Source organism: Equus przewalskii, chromosome 1 (genome assembly GCF_037783145.1).
Source record: "Equus przewalskii isolate Varuska chromosome 1, EquPr2, whole genome shotgun sequence".
Taxonomy (NCBI): Eukaryota; Metazoa; Chordata; class Mammalia; order Perissodactyla; family Equidae; genus Equus; species Equus przewalskii.
In genome coordinates, this window is record NC_091831.1 from 26,614,530 (window position 1) to 26,639,372 (window position 24,843).

Genomic DNA, 24,843 nt, shown 5'->3' on the forward strand with positions numbered 1-24,843 from the left:
ACTATTATTCACCGCTATAAAGAAAGGAGCTATCAAGCCATGAAAAGACATGGAGGAACCTTAAATGCATATCGTGAAAGAAGTGAAAGAAGCCAGTGTGAAAGGCCTACATATTGTATAACTCCAAATATATGATATTCTAGAGAAGGTGAAACCATGGAGATAGTAAAGTATCAGTGGTTGCCAGGGGCTACGAGGAAGGGGATGAACAGGTGGGTCACAGAGGACTTTTAGGGCAGTGAAACTACTCTATATGATACTGTGATGATAGATATGTGTCATTGTAGTCTAAGCCCATAGAATGAACACCACCAAGAATGAACCTTGAAGTAAACTGTGGACTTCAGGTGATAGTTATGTATCAATGTAGGTTCATCAGTTGTAGCAGAGGTGCCACTCTGGTCTGGGATTTTGACGGTGGGGGGAGACCAGGAGTGTGTGGGGTCAGAGGGTCTCTGAGAACCGTCTGTACTTTCTGCTCAGTTTTGCTGGGAACCTAAAAGTGGTCTAAAAAGTAAAGTCTATTTAAAAAGAAAACAACTTAATACAAAGTTACAGTAATCAAGATGATGTGGTCCGGACGTAAGGATAGACATAGAGATCAGAGGAATAGAATTGAGAGTTCAGGAATAAATCCATACATTTGTCGTGAACTGATGTTCTGCAAGGACACCAAGACCACTGAAGGGGAGGGCAATGAGGTGAACTTGTACCAAAAAATCCCGGAGGCCTGTGTGAAGGACTGAGATAGGGAATAGAAACCAGGCGTGCTGTCAGAATTCAAAGGAAAGTGGTATGACCTTAGGCTGGGAAGGTCAAAGAAGGCTTCCTGCAGCAGATGTGGCATGATATGGCCATCAAAGAAGGAAGGGAACAGGGAAGTAGACTTCAGGCCACAAAGAACAAGAATTTTAAGAAAAGCCACACATATCACTGTTGTCCCTCTGTCTCTGTGGTTCTCCCTGCTGTGTCCCCAGCATCTAACACAGGGACTGATAAGCCCCCAGTCAGTAGAGTGGACGAACAAATGCCAAGGTTTCTGGGGTTTTTTTAAAGATTTTATTTTTCCTTTTTCTCCCCAAAGCCCCCCGGTACATAGTTGTGTATTTTTAGTTGTGGGTCCCTCTAGTTGTGGCATGTGGGATGCTGCCTCAGTATGGTTTGATGAGCAGTGCCATGTCCGCACCCAGGATCCGAACCAGCAAAACCCTGGGCCGCCGAAGTGGAGCGCATGAACTTAACCACTTGGCCACAGGGCCAGCCCCAGCCTTGCCTCTTTGTAAAGGGACTTCTGGGTCAGGGACCCCACCAGTCTGTTTTAGTAATGTTCCCTTTGTTCCTGAGCTGGGAATGGTCACAAGGATTGGGGCCCCAAAGCTGGGAACTCCACCCTCTCCAAAGGGCGAGGAGTCGGCCTCTTGGGTTACAGATGTGCCCCAGCTGGGCTTGGGGCCCACCCTTCTCTCTCCCCAGTGTTTATTGCCGCGAAGCCCTGCCCAAGAAGAGCTGCCGAATCAGCTTTCTCTGGCTGGGGCCAGCTCCTGCAGCCGGGCTGTCCTGTATCTCTCACACCATCCGCCCCTTAGATAAACAGCTTGGCGTCCTCTGCGCACTGCGAAGGCCTGATGTGGCTGCAAAGGGCTGCATGAGCCAGATGCCTCTCACTCTAAGAAGGACCCTGGCAGCTGGCCCTGCTGCTCCTCCAGCCCGAGTCAGGCCCTCGCTGGAGTGACAGGAGGATCCCACTTCCTGCCTGAAAAGGTGGCCACAGCAGAAGTCCCTGCTGGGCGGGGGCTTCCTTCCTCACTGCCCACGCACCCAGGCTTCCTCCTCACGGAAGCGGACAGGGCTTCGTGAGACAGCGCCCCTCAGACCCCCTCAGTGAGTCCTGTCTCTCAAACCCAGCCCTGCCAATGGGGCACCGACCAGGTTACAGACCCTCTTTACGGCCCACCTGGCCCCCTAGGTGGAGTGACATTCGGATCGTATAGCAGACATGGCCCCAGATGTTTCTTCCACTGCCCACCACCCTGCCATACCGTGCGCGGGCCAGGACGCTGAACGGTGCCATCTGCGAGCCCCCCACATGGAGGAAACTCAGCTGGACTGCCTTACTTGGGTTTGCTGTGGAGTCTAAGCCAGGGGATTGGCTGTCTTTGAGAGGTGACCTGTGGGCAGAGAAATGTCACTGGCACCTGGTTAGTGGTGCTTCCTTTTCCTGTGGCCATGGGCCTTGGGGATGATGGGAGGGCAGCCACTGGGCTCTGTTGGCTCAGCCATGGTGGTGGGATTATGTGACAAGCGTGGGCAAGAGGTGGAGGCGGGCAGGCTCGTGGCTCTGCACAGGACCTGTACTCTCAGCAATGGGCTTGTCTTGGCCTCAGGGGGCCCAGAATAAGCCAGAAGTAGGGGAAGAGGAAAATCTGTTACAGAAGGAGAATGAGGCGAGAGAGAGGCCAGCTGCAAAGCATCCTCCCACAGGCCTTTTGAGGGAAAACTCAGATCTGCAGAGCTGTTAGATGGCCCCTGTCTTCCAGGAGACACATGAATCCATTGAGGGAATTTAGACTGTTCTTTGGCAGAGGAGGCCCAGGGAACGTGACCGTCCTCACTCTGCCAAGACAGAGCTGACCTCACCTCCTCCAGGAAGCCTTCCCCGACTTCCTCCTTCAGCTCCCACAGGATGCTGTTCTTATGTCCTCTCCATTCCTGTCACTCCAGAGCTTGCTTGTCTGTCTCTAGCACCAGAGCAAAGCTTCACAAACTTCCAGGTAGGGCCCAGGAAACTGCATTTTTGACAAACACGCCCCCACCCAGATGATTCTTATATATGCAGACTTCAAACTACACTTCAAGAACCATCTTGCCCTATAACAGCCTGTCAAATAGAAATAGAATATGAACCACCTATGTAATTTTAAATTTTCTACTAGCCACTTAAAAATGTAAAAGAAAACAGGTGAAATTATTAAAAAAAAAATTTTTTGTTGTTGAGGAAGACTAGCCCTGAGCTAACAACTGCTGCCAATCCTCCTCTTTTTGCTGAGGAAACCAGGCCCTGAACTAACATCCATGCCCATCTTCCTCTGCTTTATATGTGGGACGCCTACCACAGCATGGCTTGCCAAGTGGTGCCATGTCTGCACCTGGGATCCGAACTGGTGAACCCTGGGCCGCTGAAGTGGAATGTGCACACTTAACTGCTGCACCACTCGGCCAGCCCCTAAAATATTTTTATTTAACCTGATATATCTAAGATATTAATATTTCAACATGCAATCAATACAACCAAGTTGTCAGACACATTTCATACGTATATACATATTTTTTTTTGGTGAGGAAGAGTGGCCCTGAGCTAACATCTGTTGCCAATCTTCCTCTTTTTGCTTGAGGAAGACTGTCTCTGAGCTAATGTCTGCACTAATCTTCCTCTACTTTTTGTATGTGGGACGCTGCCACAGCATAGCTTGATGAGTGGTGTGTAGATCTGTGCCCAGAATCCGAAACCATGAACCCTGGGCCACCGAAGTGGAGCGTGCAAACTTAACCACTATGCCAACGGGCTGACCTCATATTCTTTTTTTTTTTTCGTGCTGAGGCTCTGAAACCCGGTGCATATTTTGCACTTACAGCACATCTCAATTTGGACGGGCCACATTTCAACAGCCACATGTGGCTGGTGACTGCCGTATAGGACAGCACAGCTCTAGAGCTCTGCTGCTGAGTGTGGTCCGTGGACCAGCAGTTTCAGCATCACCTGCGAGCTTGGTAGAAATGCAGGATCTTGGGCCGCTGCCCGGACCTGCTGAGTCAGAACCTGCATTTTAACATGTTGGCAGGTGCTTCGTACGCGTGCTGAAGGCTGTGAAGCCCTGCTCTAGACCTCGACTGTGAGCTTCTTGGTGTAAAGACTGTGATTTAACTTATTTCTAGCACGTAACAGAGGCCTGACGTCCAGAAAGCACCCAGCAAATGTTTTTGGAGGAAAGGAGTGAAGGCATGAATCCTGCCTGCGCCTGCCCGCTCCTCTTGGCACCACGTTCCCTACGCGGTATTAGTGAGAGTCTCAGAATCTTAGGTCTGAGAAGGAATTTAGGAGTCAGAGAACAAATGTATGTCAGAGCTGATAGGAAATTGAAAGTTTCTGTAGCCTGACTCCTTCGAGCCCCAGCTCAAGTCCCACAGCTTGTTGGGCACAGCTGGCCACTGTGTTTCAGGAGATAAGCGGCTTGATGAGGGCAATCACTCCACAATGGTGCATGTTGCTGGGCCTGCTCTCTCCTCAGACATCTCTGTACCGTCCCTCAGAAATTCTATGGCCTCAGAGGCCCTCAGCCTGGCCTCCACATACTAGTTATCCATCTATCTATTCTCAATCTTCCAGAGAAGATTTAAGACACCTACAAATATGCATAGATTTCAACAAAATGAAATAAAAATAGAAAAAGTATTAAGGAAGTGGGCATAGATGCACGAGAAGGGTGTTCAGTACAATATTACCTGTGCCAGTGAAAATTCAGGAGTAGCCAGAATGTCCAGCAGGAGGGGAGTAGGTAAATAAACTGTGGTTCATCCCAACGTTGACAGTCTGTGTCACAACTAAGAATGTAGATATGGAAGTATTCATTGACATGGAAAAATGCTCATTTTATAGTGAAGAGAATCAATGAGCTCGTTTTATTTACGTGTACGGAACAATGTCTGGAAGGGATCTGTATCCCAAAATATTAATGTCGCTTTTTTCAGGGCGAGGGATTATGAGGGATTCTTGTTCTCCACTTGACCACCCACTGCTTCTGTCATTTCTAGTTTCTTCCCTCAGTGAACATGAATCCTTCTGTAATATAGGAATAAAATTTACCAAAGAGAATGTGGGCGAGGAAAATGGGAAAAGGAGAAAATAAGAGTTCTACTCTGTGTAGGATTTATTTGAAAATTTATTAATTAAAAAAATCCTGAGTACAAGTTTATAGTGTTCTGGCCCAGTGGCTGGATTTGCATGTAGCAGGCAGTTATTAAATGTTTGAGAGATGGACTTAACAACGTTAGGATTTGAAAACTCATGAGCCAGCTTTTCTTAAATTTCAGTCTGTATTCAGGGAAGTGAAAGTTAATAATCGTGCAGTCTCTGTCTTGTTTTGAATGGGATCCGACAAGGACCCACCCTTCACGTGTGGGCTCTAAATAGCCTGTGTCTGTTGGATAATGATTGTGCAAGAGAGAATCCTAAAATCATGTGTTAGAGGGGTCGGCAAGTGGGAATATATGCGCACATGCACGCGCACATGTAAACTCGAGCCTGAATCCACTTGTCACTCCCTCCAATGCTGGTGCTTTGGTCCAGGCTACCATCAATGGGCCCCTGACTGGTCTGCCTGTTCCGCCCTGTGGCACATTCACCACTCACCACCCTGTAGCGAGAGCCATGCTCTCCACCATCCGGCCTGCCTCTGGGATCTCACTGCCTATACCTCAGCCCCTCGCTCGCTCCACTCCAGCCGCACTGACCTTCTCAGGCTCTTTGCACTTCTCGTTTCCCCTGCCTGGAACATTCTCCCCTTCCAGTGTGATTTGCTTACTCACCTCCTGTGGGTCTCTGCTGAATGGCCATCTGATTCGTAAGGCCCTCCTCGTGTATATACATAACAAGCCCTATTCTGCTCCAACACCTTGTCCTACTTCATTTTTCTTCATAGCACTTATCGCCCCGACATAGTGCGTGTTTATTTGTTTACTGTTTGTCTCCTCCACTAGAATGTGAACTCCCTGAGGACAGGAACTTTGTCTCCTTTCTTTACCGCAGTTTTCTCAGCCCCCAGAGCTCTGAGTAGGTGCTCCATCAATGTTTGAAGGCAGGAATGGGATTCAGATATCATGTGACTGATCTTCCTCATTTTACCAAGGAGGCCCCACTCAGACAGCCTCCCCGCCTTGCCCAGGGCCACACAGCTGGGCAGCAGGCCTAGATCCTGCGCTCTCCACTCCACCCCAGCTCCCGCCTCTGCCTTGGAAGGGAGATTAACCACACGCACCGGGGCCGTGGCCTCGTCCATCCTGTCTCCTGTGTGTTTTTCCAGTTTGTGCAGAGTTTCAGCCCTGAATAGCAGAAGAAAAAAACAGTTGTTCCACCAGAACCCTGGAAACTCTTCCAGTGGGTCTGTCCCTGGAAAAACAACGATCTCAGGGTAGGAAGGTGGGAGATGGAGGAGGGGGCTTCCAGCACTCGGGGCAATGGGCTGGATTTGGTTTTTGCAATTAAAATAACATCTGGGTCTGTTTCCGCAGAGTGGTTCTGGAAGGTGGGTGGTCTGTCTGAAGTATCAGGTGGGGCCTTCTCCTGTCCTGGCCCAGGAGGGTTTGGGATGACGAGTGGCTGAAGGGCTCACCCAGCACATGATATATGAAAGAAACTGGGTCCAAAGAAGCCTCTGGAAACCCCACCTGCAGCCTGGCCTGAAAGCCTACTGGTGCCTACCGTGGTCTTGCTTGGAGGGCATCTCCAGACGCCCCCACCTATGCCCTCACCCTCCTTGAGGCTGTTCAGACACCCGCTTTGATGCATAGAGAGCTCTGGCCTCCTCTCTCTCATGCCCCATGTGGTTTGTTAATCGTCTGTGAAATGAGGGATTTGAGGCATCACTCATCCATGTGAGGACGCCAGGGCCCTGGAGCAGCCGAGTGAAGTGGGGAAGGGATGCTGAGGGCCGTTGCAGTCTTCTGAATCCTGTCCCTCTGTCTGTCTTGCTTCTCAGATGCAGCTTTTGGATAAGTTTCCCATCGAAGGTGGCCAAAAGGACCCCAAGCAGAGAATCATCCCCTTCCTTCCAGGTAAGCTTTGGATGGACCCATTGATGGGATGGGGGGCAACCTGGGGAGGGGCTTTCCTTAGGCCAAGAAAAGGCTGACTACTAAGCCAGAAATTCTGGGCAGAGTGGGCCTAGGAATCTGCATATTAACAACTCCCCAGGAGATCGGAAGCCCCTAATTTTGGAAGCCACTGTCCTCACAGGGGCCTCTCCCAGCTTTCTGGGCCTTCTCTGCTGGCCCTGGGCTGTGTAACTTCTGAAGAGTTTCTCAAGCTTTTGGACTTTGGTTTCTTTTTTACAAAAAGCATAGAGAGATCAAGTTCTCCTTTGAAAAGATGAAGAACTGCAGGCTGATGTCTTCGCACTGCTCCCACTGTAATTATGGGGGCCATTAAATGGAGCACACTGCCCTGTCCCGTCTCCGCGAGTCCTCGGCCCAGGCTCTGAGCGCTTAACACATCTCTGCCTGTGAGTTGGCAGTCAGGGTGTGAACCCAGGTCCGTCTGGCCATAGAAGCCATTAACCACCACGCCGTTTTAGAACATGTTTAAGGCATTTGATTATGTTGTGTAATTTAGAAGAAGACTTCTCGGGTGTGTCATAACCTGATCTTACTGTGATGTCTTCAGTTGGTCTAGGGATTTATAACTTACCAAGTGCTTTTTTATTTGTCACCATCTATAAATCTCCGTGCTGATGTGTGTGTTATAATTTGTGCTCGAGGGACAAAGATGTTGGGGTTCAGAGACGCTAAGTCACGGCCCATAAAAGTGGCAGAGCTGAGACGTGAACTCAGGTCTGCAGCTCCACTCTGGGCTCTTTGCCCTGAACCACGTGTGCGATGCTGCCCCCTGCTCTCCGCATCCCCTGCTTCTCCCCAAGCCAGTGGGCTGGGCTGGTTCCCAGGGGAGGTTCCTTCGCCCTCAGTTGTTGCTGGGCCTAGACCTCCACAGGCCAGCCTCGAGGATGATGGTGATCAGTTGGACCTTTGCAAGAAGCAAGTCTGCATCTCGTTAATCCCTGGAACACTGCCAGCCTGGGGTTAGTACCAACTTGCTGACTTGAAAGCATACCTCGGGGCACCCCCCTCAGACAGGAGTCCATCCTTGAAACGTGCTCCTCACCAACCCCGCTCCGCAAAAGCAGCGAAAGGCAAGAGCATGCATTGCTGCCTGGCCTCTGAGTTGTATGCTAACTTTGGAAGAGAATTAATTTAGCTACAAGGAAGAGCTAAATCCTACAGTTTGGGCAAGACCAGCGCCAGTCAGTGACGGTGTAGGGAATCTGAGCCCTGGGCTCCTTCTGCAGAGGTGGATAACTGCTTCTCCATTCCTGGCCTAAATAAATGCAGGGGATTTTCATGCCCTGCCTGCCTTTGCTCTGAGTCCCGAGGGAATTTGGAATGTCCAACATCCAGGTTTGTAATGACCTTAGACACTGCTCCAGTACAGCCCAGATGCTCTGCCCACCAAGGGCCTGGGAGCCCAGCTGGGATGCTGTGGACACAGGGTCCCAGAGCCAACAGGAAGCAGTGTGGTGCCCTGCTGCCGGAGGTGGGCCTGGCCTGGGGGCATGAAGGCTGCCTCTTTGCCCAGGAATGAGTGCCTGGGGTGGGGGCTGGCCAACCTGTGACTCAGGGGAGATTGGGATTTCTTTCCTTCATTGAAGGAACCCTCGGGCTAGTGAGCGAGACAGACCTCCTTCCTAATCAGAGAACCAGTTGAGGCAGGCTGGGCCCCTCTCTCCCACTGTGAAATTCCAGGTTGGACTGGAGAAGGAGCTCACTGTGAGCTGAGGAAGGCAGCAAAGGCCTCCTGAAAGGGGGGTCTAGAGCTGAGCTCGAAGGATGGTGGGGCTGAAGGGGCCATGAAGGCTTATGCCCTGCTGCCACCATCCACTGTCTTGGCCCTCATACTGCCTGGCTTCACCCTGGAAACCCTGGCTCTGTCGGTTACCAGTTGTACTGACTTCTCTGTGCCTCAGTTTTCCCATCTGGACAAGAGAGATGATAATAGTATCTACTTCATAGGGCTGTTGTAAGGATAAAATGAATTAATACGTCTCAGGTGCTTAGAATTGTGTCTAGCCTCTAGGAGGACCTAAAGAAATGTTAGCCCTTGTTATTACCAGTTCCTGACCCATGCTTAGCACAGCACACTCATGTACATAATCTCGTTTGATCCCCCAGTGAGGTTATTATCCCCATTTTACTGGCTAGGAAACTGAGGCCCAGCGAAGCTAATAGACGTGCATAGACCACACAGCCAGAAAGTGGAGCCAAAGCCAGAACTCTTATCTCCTGACTTCTGGGCTACAGCTCCCCCCCACAGCAGCTACCCCAGCAGAGGATAACCCAACAGATGCTGCAGGACCGAGGACCTCTCTGAACTTCAGTTTCCTCTTGTAGGACTGTGGTGAGGATTAAAAGAATTGTGTAAAGTGCTTTGCACAGTGCCTTTCCTGTACTAAACGCTCAATAAATGGCAACTATTAATAAAAAATGTCACTTGCCCTCATGCCACCCCCAGCTCCTGGGAAAAGGCAAGCATAGGGACACCTTCCAGCCCCCTTGTAGATGTGACCTGTACATAGTGGGTGATGTTGTCTAGAGGAGTGAGGTTGACTGGCCCCTTCTCCCATCCCACCCTAAAGGAAGTTTCCTTTTCCCCTGCTTTGCTCCCCTTCCTTCCGTGGGGTTCTCACTTCAGAGCTCTGGCCTTCTGGCCTTCCAGGACTTCAGAATGGATGTTGCTGGCCATTTGGAATCCCACCATGGGGCTCCCAGGCCCTGTTCCTGTCCCCTCCTCCACCCCCGAAACTACCTTAACCCTTTCATACTCTACTCACTCCTTAGCTTGTATAGGAAGGAAAAAAATTGAGGAAAAACAACCCGACATAATCAGAACCAAGCAAGTGAGGGCTGAGTGGGCATCAGCGTTCCCAGCCCACCCCTCCACCCTGAATCAAAGGGGGTCCCGCAGAAGGAGAGGGTCTCAGAGGAGGGCAGTGGTGAGCGTTGCCTGTCAGGTCAGGTTCCCTCCACGCAGAGCCTGAGCCGAGGACTCTTATGCAAGTGACCTTTGAGGGCTGCTCTCGGGTGCACATCCTATAGCAGCAACAGAAGCAGGACAGGGTGGGGAAGATGCTGGGCAGAGCTGTGGGGTCACCTAAGTCTCACCCAAGCCTGATCCCACAGGGAGCTGTGGAGGGCCGATGGCACCACAGAGTTGTCCCATCTTGGGGACAGCTGTGAGCCCTTGCCACCAACACCCACAGCTGTGAGGGGTGGGAGCATCAGCCGGTAAGAGCACCACAGATCTATCGTCTTACCTAACACCAGCTAGAGCCTCTTTTTCCAGCTCCCTGCCTTTGGGGAGGGTGGCTATGGTCACCTGCTGATTCCCCCGGCTCAGCCCTGGCAGGTGTGACCCAGCAGAACCTCAGAGAGTTCAGACACACCAAGGAACCTAGCAGCCTTCACTCTTACCACCCCAGGAGGGTGAGCAGCCAGCCTCGGGAACAGCTCTGCCAATCCTCTGCCTTGCCTGGCATTTCAGAGCAAGGAAAACCCAAGGGGAGGAAGCAGAGAGTACCTGTTATCTCCAGAAGAGTCTCAGTTTTAGCTTCAGATGCTGCGGCGGGATGTGCGGTTCTGCCGCCCAGGTGTGGAGGCTGAGGGGGTGTTTGGAGTGCTAGGCCAGCTGCTGGGCTGTGGCCCGTCTGGCCGCGTGCTCGTGGCTGGGGGCCGTAGAAGTTTGGCTGGCTGGAGGCAGACGAAATGAGAGGAGAGGGAATCCCGGCTCACATGGTTACATGCGTGCTCATCTGCCATTCAAATCCTGGCAGAAAATCCCACACATGAGCCGTTAAGTCCTAGCATCTAGGACATAGGCTTTTGGGATGTCTGGGTGGTGTGTGGCCTGAGTTCAGGGTCAGCCTGTTGGTTTGAAGAGTGATGAGGGCCTGGGGCTTCTGTGGGCAAAGGCAGAGGCTCCATCCCAGGAGAAGCTTACCCCAGATGTGCCCATTGGTTCTTGGGGAACAGATAGAATGTACTGCTCAAGAGGGGGTTAGGCTTGGGCAGTGTGTGGGCTACAAGGTGGTACCAACAAGTGGTAAGGTGGTAAGGGGGAGCCAGTACATATCAATCAAATCCTGTATAAAGATTTGTAAGGGGACTGCCCTTAATGAGGACAGTTGTTTTCACCAGGGCTGGAACCTGCCTTCTGGGCCCTGAGGGTGAAAATCTACTGTGCCCAGGCCATCAGCGTTTGTGACGCCCGCAGAGCCCGTGGGGGACGGCAAGAGGAAGTTATGGACCCCACGTGGGACAGGCGGTTCTCCAGCAAGGCATCCCGCGAAAGAAAACCTAAGTGGTTTTCTAGGGGCAGAGTTCATCCAGGGCCTGCGTGCCCTGCGGGGTAGAGGTGGGGGGCAGGGAGAAGGCGAGGGACTCCCTCCAGGCCTGCCTGGGCCTCCAAACCCCACATTCTGTGAGAGTGAAGGAGACACACCGGCTCTTTTTGCTGACCTGTGTGGTCTTCCTTTGAGACAAGGCCCTTATCTACTTGTCTCTAATTTCTCCCAAGGAGCTGGATACATCCTGGGTGCTTTGTTAAGACTTGTTGATTGATCATGCATTGGGCATTCTCCCTTATACACACATACCTCCTACCATGTGCCTGGGCATGTACTAGGCGCTCTACAGATCTTTTCTCCAGTTCTCACTGCAGAGTAAGTGGCATTTTCCCCATTTTAGAGAGAAGTCAAATCACTTTCCACCACCACTTGGCCGTTAAGTGGCAGAGCTGGGATCCTTCCTACTGTGCCCTGGGCCTTTCCTTGGGTGGGGAGGCATTGCCTTGGCCAGCCTCAGCTAGACTGTCTTTGCCCCTCCTTTCTCGCCTCCACCCCTTGCAGGCTAGGGACCTGGGAGTTTCCACCGGCAGTCCCTTTGGCTTCCATTGCTGTCTTGTGCTTCAGGAGTGCACTGTGTGGGGCGGGGAAGAGACCTGAACCTCATAGGGACTCACGTGACCTGTAAGGGTTCTCTCATGCCATTGAGTGGCTGAGGTCACTGGTGCTGACTAAATGATTTTTTTTGTCTTGCGGTTAAACCATTTAGTTTATTACTATTTTAATATGATTACAAACAGGAGAACCCCAAGGCTTTCAGAGCACTGTCTTCATTTAATTATGAATCTAACAAGATTGGCTGTTTGGTTTCCTAAGTCATAGCATTTTTTTTTAACTTTTTGTTTTGAAATGATTATAGACTCACAAGATGTTGCAAAAATACTAGGTACTCTACATTCCTCCCCTCCAATTTCTCCACCATACTGCAGGGTAGGTGGCCTTATTCCCAATTTAAGGAGAGGTCAAATCGCTTTCCACCATCACGTAGCCATTGAGTGGTACACCCATTGCCGGGCCTCCCCTGGTGGTAATATCTTACATAACTACAGTACATTATCAAACCCAGGAAATTGGTATTGGCACAACTCAGTTAACTAGACTATAGATCCAAGCAATTGACTTTTATTGTAAAGAGGTGGAGAATGCTATTAAGCGTGCCAGTTGGTCTTTAGGAAGAAGGCAGTGGTTTGACAATAGTCCCCGAGAAGCTCCACTCCCAGGCCTGGCCTCTTGGCATTCCTATTTCCAAGAGAAAAGCAGGGATGAACTTTGTTTTATATTAAGGCATATTTCTGAAAACTTCTGTGCAAATTCAGCTCTTTGGAACAAATCACATCATCTTTTAGGTGTCCTAAATGTTATCATTTAAAAGAGGCATGTGGTAAATTCTTTTGCAAAGCAGAGCACTTTTTTTTTTAAAGTAATTATTCTTTCCTTAATTTACATCCATTTTTATGATTTGGGGCCGCTTCTGAGTTTGCTGGAAAGACGGCAGACCTGGAGCTGAGAGATTGGGCAGCAGCATCGACCCTTATAAGAGCAGAATGATGCCTCTGAAGAAGTGTGAAAGATGCGAGATTTTGCCCTATTTGCAAGCCAATTAAGTTAGCTTACCCTGATTTCATGGATGCTGGTAGAAAACACGAGACTCCAGGGTCAGAAACAAAAGACTTTATTACGGCACAGCAGGCAGCATGAGCATCAGCACATTTGCATCCATTTCCATTGCCTCCAGTCCCATAGGGGTCACCCATGGGCCCAGATGAATGCCAGTGTGTTCCATTATAGGAGAGGAACCCACATCTTAGGGAGCCCACATCTCTTATGAGAGGCAGTAAGCAAACCTACCCCTTTTGCTCTGGAGAGACACTATCCCAATCTCCCAAGGTTATGTGCAAACCTGCTGTTTACTCCAGAGCAAGACACTGCCTCTGTCTTCTAAGGCTCTTTGCTATACAAACCTTTGAAAAGATAATCCAGAATAAAAGGCGGTTGGTGCCTTGTTAAAAAGACATGCAGAAATGCAAGATAACCAGGGAGAATTCTCTCACAACAAGTGTATCTTGTGCTTTCGGGGGTCTGCTGCTTTGGGGGCAGAAATGAAGTTCTTTAGGACATTGAACCAAGCATGATGGGGTCAGCAGACTATCAGGGCAGCCTACTGTTTACATGGAACTTTCTGCCTTATTTTAAAAGACTATTGTGGAAAATCCATCTCCTGTTGCCCATCCTGGGATTGGAGTAGATTTCCTGTGCATCCTGCGTTTGCCAGCCCAAGGAGGCTCCCTGGGAGGAAATGGTCATTACAGAGTGAAGTAGAGTGTGTAGCTGCTGATGTAAAAAGCAAACAGCTGCAACCAGGGACCGAGGGACTTCAGAAGCCAGGCAGCAGAGCAGAAAGAGGTAAACTCACTCTGCAAAGTCTCTCCTCCTCCTACTCACAAGCCATCTGTGTCTCTGTGCTGGCTGATACTGGGCCTCTGAGCTTCCAGAAAGCCCCTTCATCCTAATAGCTGAGTCAGTCCCACTCATAGCCATAGGTACTCCTGGGCTGATGAGTCATGGAGAAGCCAGATAGTTTAGGAAGAAAAGTGAGCCTACAACCATCATCGAGGTAGACGCCGCCAGTCTCCAGGCAGCCTCGTGACCTTACAGACATAGAGGACAGCAGGCATCCTTGGTCTTTGGTACCAGCTCACCAGTTTACATACCAGCCCTTAATGAAGAGGCCGTTTGGAGCTGCAGTGCAGGAGGGTGCTGGGCGAATTGCAAGCTGGTCTCTGGGGCCTTCCTCTCCCCTCCCCCAGAGCCCTGTGCAGCAGATCCGGTGTTTGTTCCAGTGCAGAAGGAAGCAGGGGGAAGGGATGTCTTTAGCTAGACCTGGTCCCTGGCATGGAGGAGACTGGCCCACGCCGTGCGTTGTAGGCATTTCTGCATGTCTCCACCAGGCGCCAGCCTGGGAAAGCCCTCTGCGAAGGGCCTTGGAAGCTATGTGGGAGGCAGGTGGCTCAGAGACCCCGGCAGGTACTGCAGCCCCCAAGGGAGAGGGCCTGAGAGCCCCAGTGATGACCTGGGATAACAGGAAAAGCCAAACCTTCTACGTGATGGAGGATGAAAACTAGAGTCTGCTGGTAATGCCAGGGTTTAAAAAAGACCGACGAGATTATAGGCCTGAGAGGCACCCCGTGCTGTTTTAAAAGTGACTTTTCTCTAGCCTCCTCTGGAAGTGCTGAGTCTTCTCTTGCTAATTACTGCCCCCACCCCAAAAAATCACTCTCTCGCTGTGTAATCTGGGGTGGGCAGTTCTTGGGGCCTGCTGGCGGCAGCCGGTTCTGAACGCTACATAGAAGAGCTGTGTGTGTTCACTGCTGCCGTGGGTGTTTATTGAGCACCTGCTCTGTGCAGGCCCAGCAGTAGGCACAGGTGATAGCGCTGAGAACAAGGTAGACTGGGTCACTGTTCTCAGGAAGTTCACCTTCCAGTGGGGCAGTCAGAAAGCAAACAAATAGGGGCCAGCCCCGTGGCCGAGTGGTTACGTTCGTGCACTCTGCTTCGGCACCCCAGGGTTTCGCCGGTTTGGATCCTGGGCACGGACCTAGCCCTGCTCATCAAGCCATGCTGAGGTGGTGTCCCACATGCCACAGCTAGAAGGACCCACAACTAAAAATATACAACTATGTACCAGGGGGCTTTGGACAGAAGAAGGAAAAATAAAATCTTAAAAAAAAAAAAAGCAAACAAATAAATGAGCAATTTCCAGTAGTAATAAGTTCCAGAAAGAAAAGTAACGAGGTCATGTGGCCTGTAACTTGGTTGGGGCATCTGAGATTGGGTGGTCACAAAAGTTCTCTTTGCAGAGGTGACCCCTGCACGGAGCCAGGCATGGGCAGATCAGGGCCCAGAGTGTTAGGCTGAGGGGACAGCAAGGGCAGTGACCTGAGAGTGACTGAGGGTGTGTGTTTGAAGTCGGGGTAGGGGACGGGGGCTGAGTTACCGTGGAGAGCTGGGCAGACAGGAGTTGTGGAAGCAAGAAGCTCCCAAGCGTGTCTCCTGTGGCAGAGCTGCCCGGGAACGAGAGGGCCCCACTCACGTATATAAGCCGTGCGACTCTGGCCCAGTCCCATGGCCTCCAGGGTCCGTTTCCTCATCTGTCAGACGGATTGACCAGCATAGCAAACGCTGGGTGAAGTGTAGAGCGAGAGCAGCTGGTGCCGTGAGCCTGCCTTTCCTCGCCGTGGCTTTGCTACAGGACACAAACGCGGGGTTTCCTCTGCCTGCCCTCTGCCTGCCCTTCCTGCCTGTGCTGATTCAGCTCTTCCCACCGCATTTCAGCCTGCCTTGCACTTCTCGCTGCCCCTTTCTTGCCTGTGAGAACTTGCGAAGCAGCAAGGAGCTTGTTTCGGGAGATTTGATGACTGATCTGGCTGAATGGTGGGGAGGGGACTGAGCAGCCGTGGCCCCACGCCATGATCGCCTGGCGGGGTCACTAGCTTTGCGGCTCTCAGCTTCAGAGCTGCCGGGTCACACTGGGAATGACGAGTTCTGAGGGAGGCAGCCACCCAAGGGGTCTTTTTACTTTTGAAAGTAAATGTGGATCCGGCCCCCTAACCCCTCCCCATGTCATCCCCACATTTCAAGACCAGGGAAAGAGTCAGGTCACTTCCTTACAACTTGCTATGTGTCTTCCTTGTCTAGAGACAATTCTAGAAGGGAATCAACCTCCTGGACCCCAAATCCTCAGCCCTGAATGGAATATGTCCTGGGGTATCTTCCCCAAGAAACCTCTGATCCGAGCAGAAATGCATATCTTTTCATGGTCTCAGTCAGCCCATTTAACTTAATGTGCAGAAAAACGTGCCCTAAACTGGGAGCCCAGAGTCCTGGATTCTGGTATAACTTTTGCTAATCACTGTGGCACAAAATTGAATAAATAAAATAAATTTAACTAGAAGTTAAACTAGAGCAACCAGGGATCGCCTTGCATGTTGGCACCGTCACCAGATGCCAGTAATTTTAAGTCTCTGTGACATTTCTGACCTCCCCCTACACCAAACCCCTCACCCCTGGAAATAAAGTTTCCTAACCTGATGCCCAAACCTCCTTTCACAGGGGTCAAATCCTGCCACTTCATGCTTAGAGAGAACGCTCTGCTGTGCCCTCGCAGTGGCGCATCAGTAAATTCACACTCAAGTGTAGATGACTGACAGGGTGGTTACCTGAGCCCAGGTGTGATAGAGGTGGGACAGCAAGAGGGATCTGAGGCGGGAGAAGGAAGCAGGTGCTGGGCCTCTGGGCGCGCCCTGGGCAGCCTGGTTGATGAGGCTGTGGGGGCTTTCAGTGTGGCTGCCACACAGGGCCAGGCTGTGCGGTTGTCATGGGCCATGCTAAGGGGTGAGGATGTGTCCCGTGTGCAGTGAGGAGGCTCTGAAAGGTTTCAGGCTGAGGGGTCACGTGATTGGATTTCTGTTTTGAAAGGATCCCTCAGCCCATGAGTGTCAGATAGGCTGGAAGGACAAGGGAGTGAGCGTGGAGTGGGAAGACAAGTTGGAGGTGGGCCAGGCATGGCAGGAGATGAGGCTGGCCTGGCCTGGGGTGGACATGGAGAGAAGTAGGTCTGAGATGTATTTTGAGAGGAACAGCCAAGAGGCCTTGCTGATGGATTGGAGCCGGGGCTGAGGGAGAGGTCAAGAATGACGATGCCCACGGTTCTGTGGGGTCAGCCCTGGCCAAGCCGGCAGACCCAGCACCCCTCCCCCAACTCCCACGTTGGACTTCCTCCCTGGGGGTGAAGGGAAATGACTTCCTCCCTCATCCCTGAGATAGCTGGAGCCTCTGGCGCATATGAAAGATGCTTTGTGGTGGAGAGTCCCACCACCAGCTTCCCTCCCCAAGGGCCTCCAGGCACCGGGCACTCTGGATTCTGGGTCCAGGTTTTGGTGGGGAGAAGCGGGGGGTGGCAGGGGGTGGGGTGGTGCAGGGAGAACACTGAGATCCATTGAGAGGGAGCTCAGGGCCCCCCTTCTTAGGAGGTGAGGGGCACTGGTGGCAAATCTCCACAGTGTCCCTGGCCTGACCCCTCTGCTGCTGTCCAAGGTCACCCCGACTGGACCCAGGCCCCAGGACAGAGCCCCAAGCCAGAGCTCTTCCCTGGCAGGAACTGAGCTGAGTCTTGGAGACGCCCCAGGCCCATATGAACTGATGAACCATTCATCCAGGGGCTGCCTAGCTTCCAGCAGTACAGTCGCTCTGGGCCCTGACAACCCCTCCTCCCCCTTCACCTCCACAGTTCCAAGGACTGATGTCCACTGAGGAGGCCCCAGATGCCAGGCTGCCGGCCTCCAGACCACAGTGGGCCTAGGGGACTGGCACAGCCTGAAGATGGAGTCTGTTCACCTGAATGCACCTTCAGAAGGCAGAGGAGGAAGCGAATGGGGTGGGTGGGGGTTGGCTGGCAGCTCTAGCCCCTCCCTACCCTTCAGGGCAGGGTGTGAGGGACAAGGGCTGCCTTCTGTTTCCCCCCAGGCCAGAGCACAAGGGGCCGGATTTCACCTTAGTGAGAGCAAATTGGGCAGATCCCGGGGAGAATTTCCAAAGTTGCATTGCCAAAGGAAGCTGTGTGACTTCTCAGCTCTGCCAGCCCTGGAGCATGGTGTTCCAACAGATCTGAACCTGTCTTTGGGCTCAGACAGATCTGGGTCCACCCCTGGGCTTTCTCTTTGGTGCTCATTGTCTGGGTTGAAACTCTGTGCTTTTCCCATGGTGGAGGCAGGTAAACATCACATTTCAGCACTGGAGGCCTTAGAGCTGGGTAAACCTGAGTCTAATCCCGCCTCAGCCTCTCAATAGTTCTGTGACCAGGGCTAGGCTTACTCAACATCTCTGCACCTTCACCATAATCCTCATATGTGAAATATCCCAGGGCCATTGAGAGCATCAAATGAAATGTCTGTGATACACACAGTAAGCACTCAATACATGAAGGTGACTGGGTGATTATTAGTATCGGGCTCGACACAGAACGGTGAGCTAGCTGTCTCTCTGGGATCCTTTCCGGGGTGCTGTCTTACATGCAGTCTCATGCGTTTCAAGGTGTGCTGCTTAAAATGTGGTTTGCAGATCAGCAACATGAGCATCATCTGAGAGCTTGTTGGAAATGCAGAGTTTTGGCCCCACCAGACCCACTAAGTCATAGTCTGCATTTTAACGACATGCAATTGTGTGTACAGGAAAGTTTGAGAAGCACTGGTTTAAGGTCCAGTGAAGCCCTTCCATAGGCTGACTCTGTCTTCAGGTCTTCCTCCTTGGTGTTTGGTTATGTTCAGTCCATCCACATAACAGAAACCACCGAACCTGCGTTGGTAAGTCAATTTCTGACCCAAACTAGAGGTGCGTGGGGAGACGAGGCCTCACACAGGCAACTTGATGAGGGCCAGTTCAGTGGCCTCACATCCCTGCACGTACCTGAGTTGCGCATCTGTTCCTTGCGCCCTGGGGATGGGGGTGTAAGTCACAGTGCAGCCCACTAGTCCCCGTCACCAGCCTAACCAGGAGGACACTCGGGGCCCAGCCACACTCCCTCATCAGCTGTAAGTCAGAACATTCTCTCTTCCAAGGTGAAGTTTGGGTCCAAGGAGATTGCTAAGGTTCTTATTTCAGAAGTCTCTCTGATTGGAGATGGGAGAGGCTGGCCTATGGATCCTTGTGGTTTTGAGGATAACGTGGCACGAGTTTGTCTAAAAGTCTATCTGGTCAGTGGTCCTGCACTATTATTAGGAGGGAAAAAAGGCTTGGGTCTGTTTTAAGGAGTTTCTGGTAAAAGGGTTAAGATAAAAAAAATAAACTGAGGCTCTTAAGGGGGCATTTTTGGCTCTTCTGTATGAAATGATTATTACAAACCTAAGCTTTAAAGTAAGGAAGCTGAAGGAGAGTTGAGACGAGTGAGTGACTGGCAATGCAGTGCCTTCTCTGATCGGCAAGGTTTTTGCTCTTGGCTTCTTGAGTTTACAACATTGGTAGCTGGTAATAGGTGAAGACGGCTTGAGTAAGACCTGTGTGGTTGGCAGAGCCATTCTCTCTCAACAGAAAGACCTGCTCCAGAAAGAGAGAGTGGAACAGTGGTGCACACATGAGCCGAGTGGCCCAGAGATGCCTTTTTGTTGAGTTGGTTATGGGGGGAAAGTGGCAAACAGCTTTCTGAGGAACCATGTGAGGCTTGGAGCTTTTAACAGATTAAACGATAGTAAATGGGAGAACATTTCTACCTAAGAATTATAGCTACTATTTATTAAGTACGTACTTTTGCCAGATACTGTGCAGAGGGTTTCATATGCTTATATTCATCTCATTTAATGACAGCCACCCCACTTTACAAATGAAGAGACTAGAAGGGGTGCATGACTTGTCCAAGGCCATTCAGCCTGTAAGAGGCAGAGCTGGGATTCAAACCCAGGTCCCTCCTCCACTTCTGAGCCCAAACTCTTGACCACTGTTCCCTATGTCCTGGAAGTGCTGGCTGCAGAGTGGGATTGACGAAAGATGTAGTGCCTGGAGATTAACGATGGAGGTTTGGTATAAAACAGTGGGTACACCACCAGCACCAGGGTGTTTACATTTCTTTAAACTTTGTTTCAAGGTCTGTATCATTTTTATTATATCAATTAGAAGTTGATCAATGCTATACTTTTTTTTTTTTTTTTTTTTAAAGATTTTTTTTTTTTTTTTTTTTTCCTTTTTCTCCCCAAAGCCCCCCAGTACATAGTTGTGTATTCTTCGTTGTGGGTTCTTCTAGTTGTGGCATGTGGGATGCTGCCTCAGCGTGGTCTGATGAGCAGGGCCATGTCCGCGCCCAGGATTCGAACTAACGAAACACTGGGCCGCCTGCAGCGGAGCGCGCGAACGTAACCACTCGGCCACGGGGCCAGCCCCGATCAATGCTATACTTTTATTTTTTTATTTTTTGAGGAAGATTAGCCCTGAGCTAACATCTGCTGCCAATCTTCTTCTTTTTGCTGAGGAAGACTGGCCCTGAGCTAACATCCGTGCCCATCTTCCTCTACTTTATATGTGGGACGCCTGCCACAGCATGGCTTTTGCCAAGTGGTGCCATGTCTGCACCTGGGATCCGAACCCCAGGCTCCCAAAGCAGAACGTGTGCACTTAACTGCTGCGCCACCGGGCCGGCCCCTATCCTTTTAATAACATGTCATGATCCTGCTGTAAAGGTCTTGTCTAGATTACATTACTTTCTGTTGCCGTTCACTTAACCCACCCAACTTTAACCAGCCACCTAGTGGCCGGTGCTGGAATTTCAGGCATAATGCCCCAAAGGAAATAATTGATTTCTAGAAGGCTGGCTTTGTAAACACAAACCTATAAAGTAATCATGTAGTGACCATTGTCACAGATTCTGCTGCCTAAACCACAGTTCAACAAGGGACTAAAAATGAGGAAGAAAGAAGTCCCACTTAAGCTCTATTTTTCTGTGTGACCCTAAAACCAGGAAGTTTTTATTTTGGGTACCAACTAGAACCTTAGGAAACATCACATGGTTTTACTTGTTCATTCCTCACACTCAGTGAGACAGGAATTCTTCGCTGTCCCCAGTTTCTTTTGCTGTGCCTGCCAGCTTTCCTCCAACACTGGAATGGTCTCCCGTGCGTTGTAACAGATTTCCTTTGATTCATCCAGATTCCCCCGTAAGGACAGTTCCTAGCCTCTCCCTGAGCCTGAGTCTCGCCATCGTGAAGTACAAGGATTGGACTTGATACTGTCTAGGTTTTCTCACAGTCCCAACATTTTGTGACCTAATAGCTATTAAGACCAAAGGAATAAATGCCTAATGATGAAATATCATGCAAAAGGGAAAACATTTTAGGGGAACAGAGGTCTTCTAGGCCTACCCCAAATCCTCCTGCATTGGCAGAATGTGGCTGCCTCTGTATAAGGCCAGCTTTGTGCCCTCCCCCCACCCCCCATTTCCTTTGGAAAGTGTAGAAAGCCCGCTTGTCTTGAATGCTTCCTTGCAAAGGACTCCTGCTGGAAGGCTGCACACACAGCCCAGACTTTGACCTTCACCTTTACCCCTGACTTACTTAGTGAAAAAGAGTTCTTATCCTCCCCCTCTAGGTTGTGGGGGGGATCTAGCTAGGGTTAGCAAGAATTCAATGAAAATATAAATAGAAATGTGGTCTATAAATAACACTGCCCCAGAATATCTGGAGGCATGAGTACCGGTGGGGCAGCAGACAGTCACCAGCCGCGCCGAGGAAGCCTTGCTCAGTTGCTCTGGCGTCTCTTGGGATACTTCAGACTTGCCAACGGGGCCTGGAGAAGCCCTCTCTCTTTCTGGGCTCTAGAAACGCCCTCCGTCTTCGCTGCCCTTGCACCCATCTTCTGCTAAACCTTCCCTGTGAACAGAGCACGCGGTGGAGCAGAGTAACGCTGCCTGGAAGCACACCTGGCTCTTAGTCCCAGCAGTGTCTGACTCAGGGAAATTCAGAAGATATCTGCGAGCTTCAGTTTTTTTCTGCTGTGGGCACAGGGATTTTAAAAAGTGGAGTTTTTGAAGAGCAGGAATCATACCTTATTTTATCTTCATTAAGAGGGTAGAGTCTAGAGCCAGATTGCCTGGCTTCCGATCCCCATATTTGCCCCTACTTGCTGTTTGGCCTTGGGAAAGTTACTTAACCTCTCTGTACTTCAATTTCCTTGTTAATGGGAAGAGTGATGGTGTCTACTTTGTTGGAGTATTGGGAGGATTAGTGAGTTAATATTTGTAAAGTGCTTAAACCAGTGCCTGGCCCACAGAAAACAGATATAAATTACCTAGCACGTAGTAGCTACTCACCAAATCTGTTGAATGAATGACTGAATGGGCACCAGACCTTCCTATCTTGCTGTCGGCAAAGGTAATTCAGTAAGAGTGTATGTGAGTTCTTCCTAAGCCCCCAAATGCTCTATGAGTAACAGTGGGATTATTAGTCTTACCTACTGGGGTAACAGTTGGCAGGGTAAGGTAGACTCCGTCATCCTCCTCCTTCATTGTCTGCCGTGTACACACTGCATCTGGTTTGCCTGGGAGAAGTGCCTGGAGCTGAGGTATCTCGGTGGATGGAAGGCAGCTTGGTGACTATTCTCATGCTGGATTCTGCAGCAGTGCCAGCTCTCTGTGTGGCCTGGGACCCCCCTCGCCTTCTTAACATTAGACCCACATTTTGGATACTGCTGACAAAGTTCTTCCCAGGCAAAGCAAGCTCTTAAGCAGACAAACAATTGACTGTGTAGCATTTTGCTACAAGGAAATTTTAAATATAAATAAAAGAAAAAGAAAAGAAAGCTCACACCTCTCCAAAAAGCAACCCGAAATGGACAAAGGAGGAAATAAGTAGAAAGAGCAGTGGACTGGGAGTCCGGTGCTGTTTCCAGACCCAGGCCTGCCTCCACTTACATGTGTGATAGGGACCCTCCCCTCAGCTCTCTGAGCCTCTCCAGATGTGTAAAGTGAGTTAGATTAGCTCAGTACTTCTCCGCTTAAAGGTACCTGAGGTTCACTCAGGGGCTTTATTAAAAATGCAGACTCTCACCCCACCCCAGCCCCTTCCATCTAGTTCAGGGGGTCTGGGTAAATCCCAGGAATCTGCATTTGTAACCAACACCCCAAATATCTCTGATCCAGGTAACACAGGGCCCTCATTCTCCCAAGAGCAGTGCTGGGCCCTGTAGCAGTTACCTATTGCTGTGTAACAAATTACCCTCCCCCAATTTAGCAGCTTAAAATAACAGTAAACATTTATTATCCTACACAGTTTCTATGGGCCAGGAATTCAGGAACAGCTTAACTGCATGGTTTTGACTCAGAATCTCTCGTGAGGTTGTGGTCAGAATGTCGGCTGAAGGCTTGAGTGGGGCTGGGGGAGCCAGTGGCAGCATGGCCCCCTCACGTGGCTGGCAGATTGGTGCTGGCTATTGGCAGAGGCCTCAGATCCTTGCACGTGGACCTCTCTGTAAGGCTGCTTGAGTGTCCTTACAACACGGCCGTCGTCCTGCCGTGTGAGTCATCTAAGAGTGAGATCAAGAAGGAAGCTGCAGTGTGTTTTATACCCTAGTCTTGGAAGCCACACCATCATTTCTACAACATCCTGCTGGCTCCACAGGTCGGCCCTATTCAGTATGGGAGGGGACTACATAAGACATGAGGACCATGAGGCAAGAGTCACAGGGCCACCTTGGAGGCTGACTACTGCAGGCTCCTTTGAGCCTTCAGTCCTATGAAATGGTGTCACTGGGTGGCAGCTCCTGTCTCTGGGTTAGGGTTGAGGTAGAAATTGCTTAGTAAAGACATAATCTGTAAGTGCAGAAGCTGCAAAATGTACCCCAGAACCAGGCTGCCAGCCCCAGTGCCCTGCCGAGTCCCAGCCTGGCCACTAACTTGCTGCGTGAAGTTGGGCAAGATGTGGCCCTCTCTGAGCTCAGCCTCGACCTCAGAAAGTGAAGGGGCTGGACATGAAGACCTCCAGGGTCTCCTGGTTTTACCCCTGGGATCCATCTGGACTGCGGTGGGTGTAGACACTGGTGAGAACACAGGTTTGACCTTGTGCTGTGTGTGCCCTACCAGTGACCAGGCCCAAGGGTGCCCCCCATCCCTTGACCCTCTCAGTTAAGACTTGAGGGAGAAAGGCTTCAGAAGGGTCTGAGGGTACCTGTGTCCCCCCAGGTAAAAATCATGGTCCTCAAGTTGAAGAGTCAGGAACTCGGGTGTGTATTTCTGAAATGGAAACTTGAATGGCTCTGCTTTGCTCTGTGTGGTCCATGTGGTCAAACCCTGTTACCCACCCAGTGTCTTCTAGCACCAGTCATAGCCCAACCCTGTGACTTCTTAACACACTTTCACACACACCCATGTACACATCCCCCCACACAAGGAAATACTCACACAGACACACACGTACCCCATCACACAAAGAGATATTCACACAGACACACCTTCACACACACACACACACACACACAGATATTCACACAGACACACACACAACCCCATATCCAGCCACATGAACTTACTTCAGCTTCTCAGTTGTGTCTCATCTCTTATCTCTAGACCATTGCTCAGGTTCTTCACTCCTCCTGGGACATTCTTTCCACTTCCCTTTGGCCTGGCTCATTCCTACGACTTCTCAGGCCTGTCTCCCCCCCGTGTGTCCCCATCATAACCAATCACACCACAGCGCAGTGCCCACACAGGCTGTGTCCTCTGTGAGGGCAAGGGCTGTGTCTGTATTGTTCACCATCACACTCCAGCCCCCGGGCTGCACCCAGCACTGGGGAGGGCTGAACTATGAGTGAGCGAGTGAGTGAAGCATGCCGACCGTGCTCATGGGGCTGGGTTAGCCTTGAGATGTACCTCCTGGGAAAGGCAGGCCAAGGGGATACACAGAGAAAGGAAGAAATAATAGGAATGTAGAAGAATAATTAAAAGCCTGTGCACTTTCAGACTATCTAAAGAAAGAGACCATGGGATATCACGTCCCAGCTCTGCCGCTTACTAGCTGTGTGACCTTGGGCAGGTCACTCAACTTTTCTGACCTTCAGTGTATCCATCTGCAAAATGGGAATAGCAACAGTA

The 24,843-nt window shown here is 50.7% G+C and overlaps 1 protein-coding gene across 6 annotated transcripts in view; it reads left to right on the forward strand.

The window, feature by feature from the left end:
* SH3PXD2A (SH3 and PX domains 2A) overlaps nt 1–24,843 on the forward strand; it is a 246,485-nt gene that overhangs the window by 81,742 nt on the left and 139,900 nt on the right. For all 6 annotated transcript variants that reach the window (XM_070633632.1, XM_070556688.1, XM_070556678.1 and 3 more), the window contains one exon: nt 6,753–6,828. In XM_070633632.1, coding sequence (XP_070489733.1) covers nt 6,753–6,828 — 76 coding nt within the window. The remainder of the gene's footprint in view (nt 1–6,752; nt 6,829–24,843) is intronic.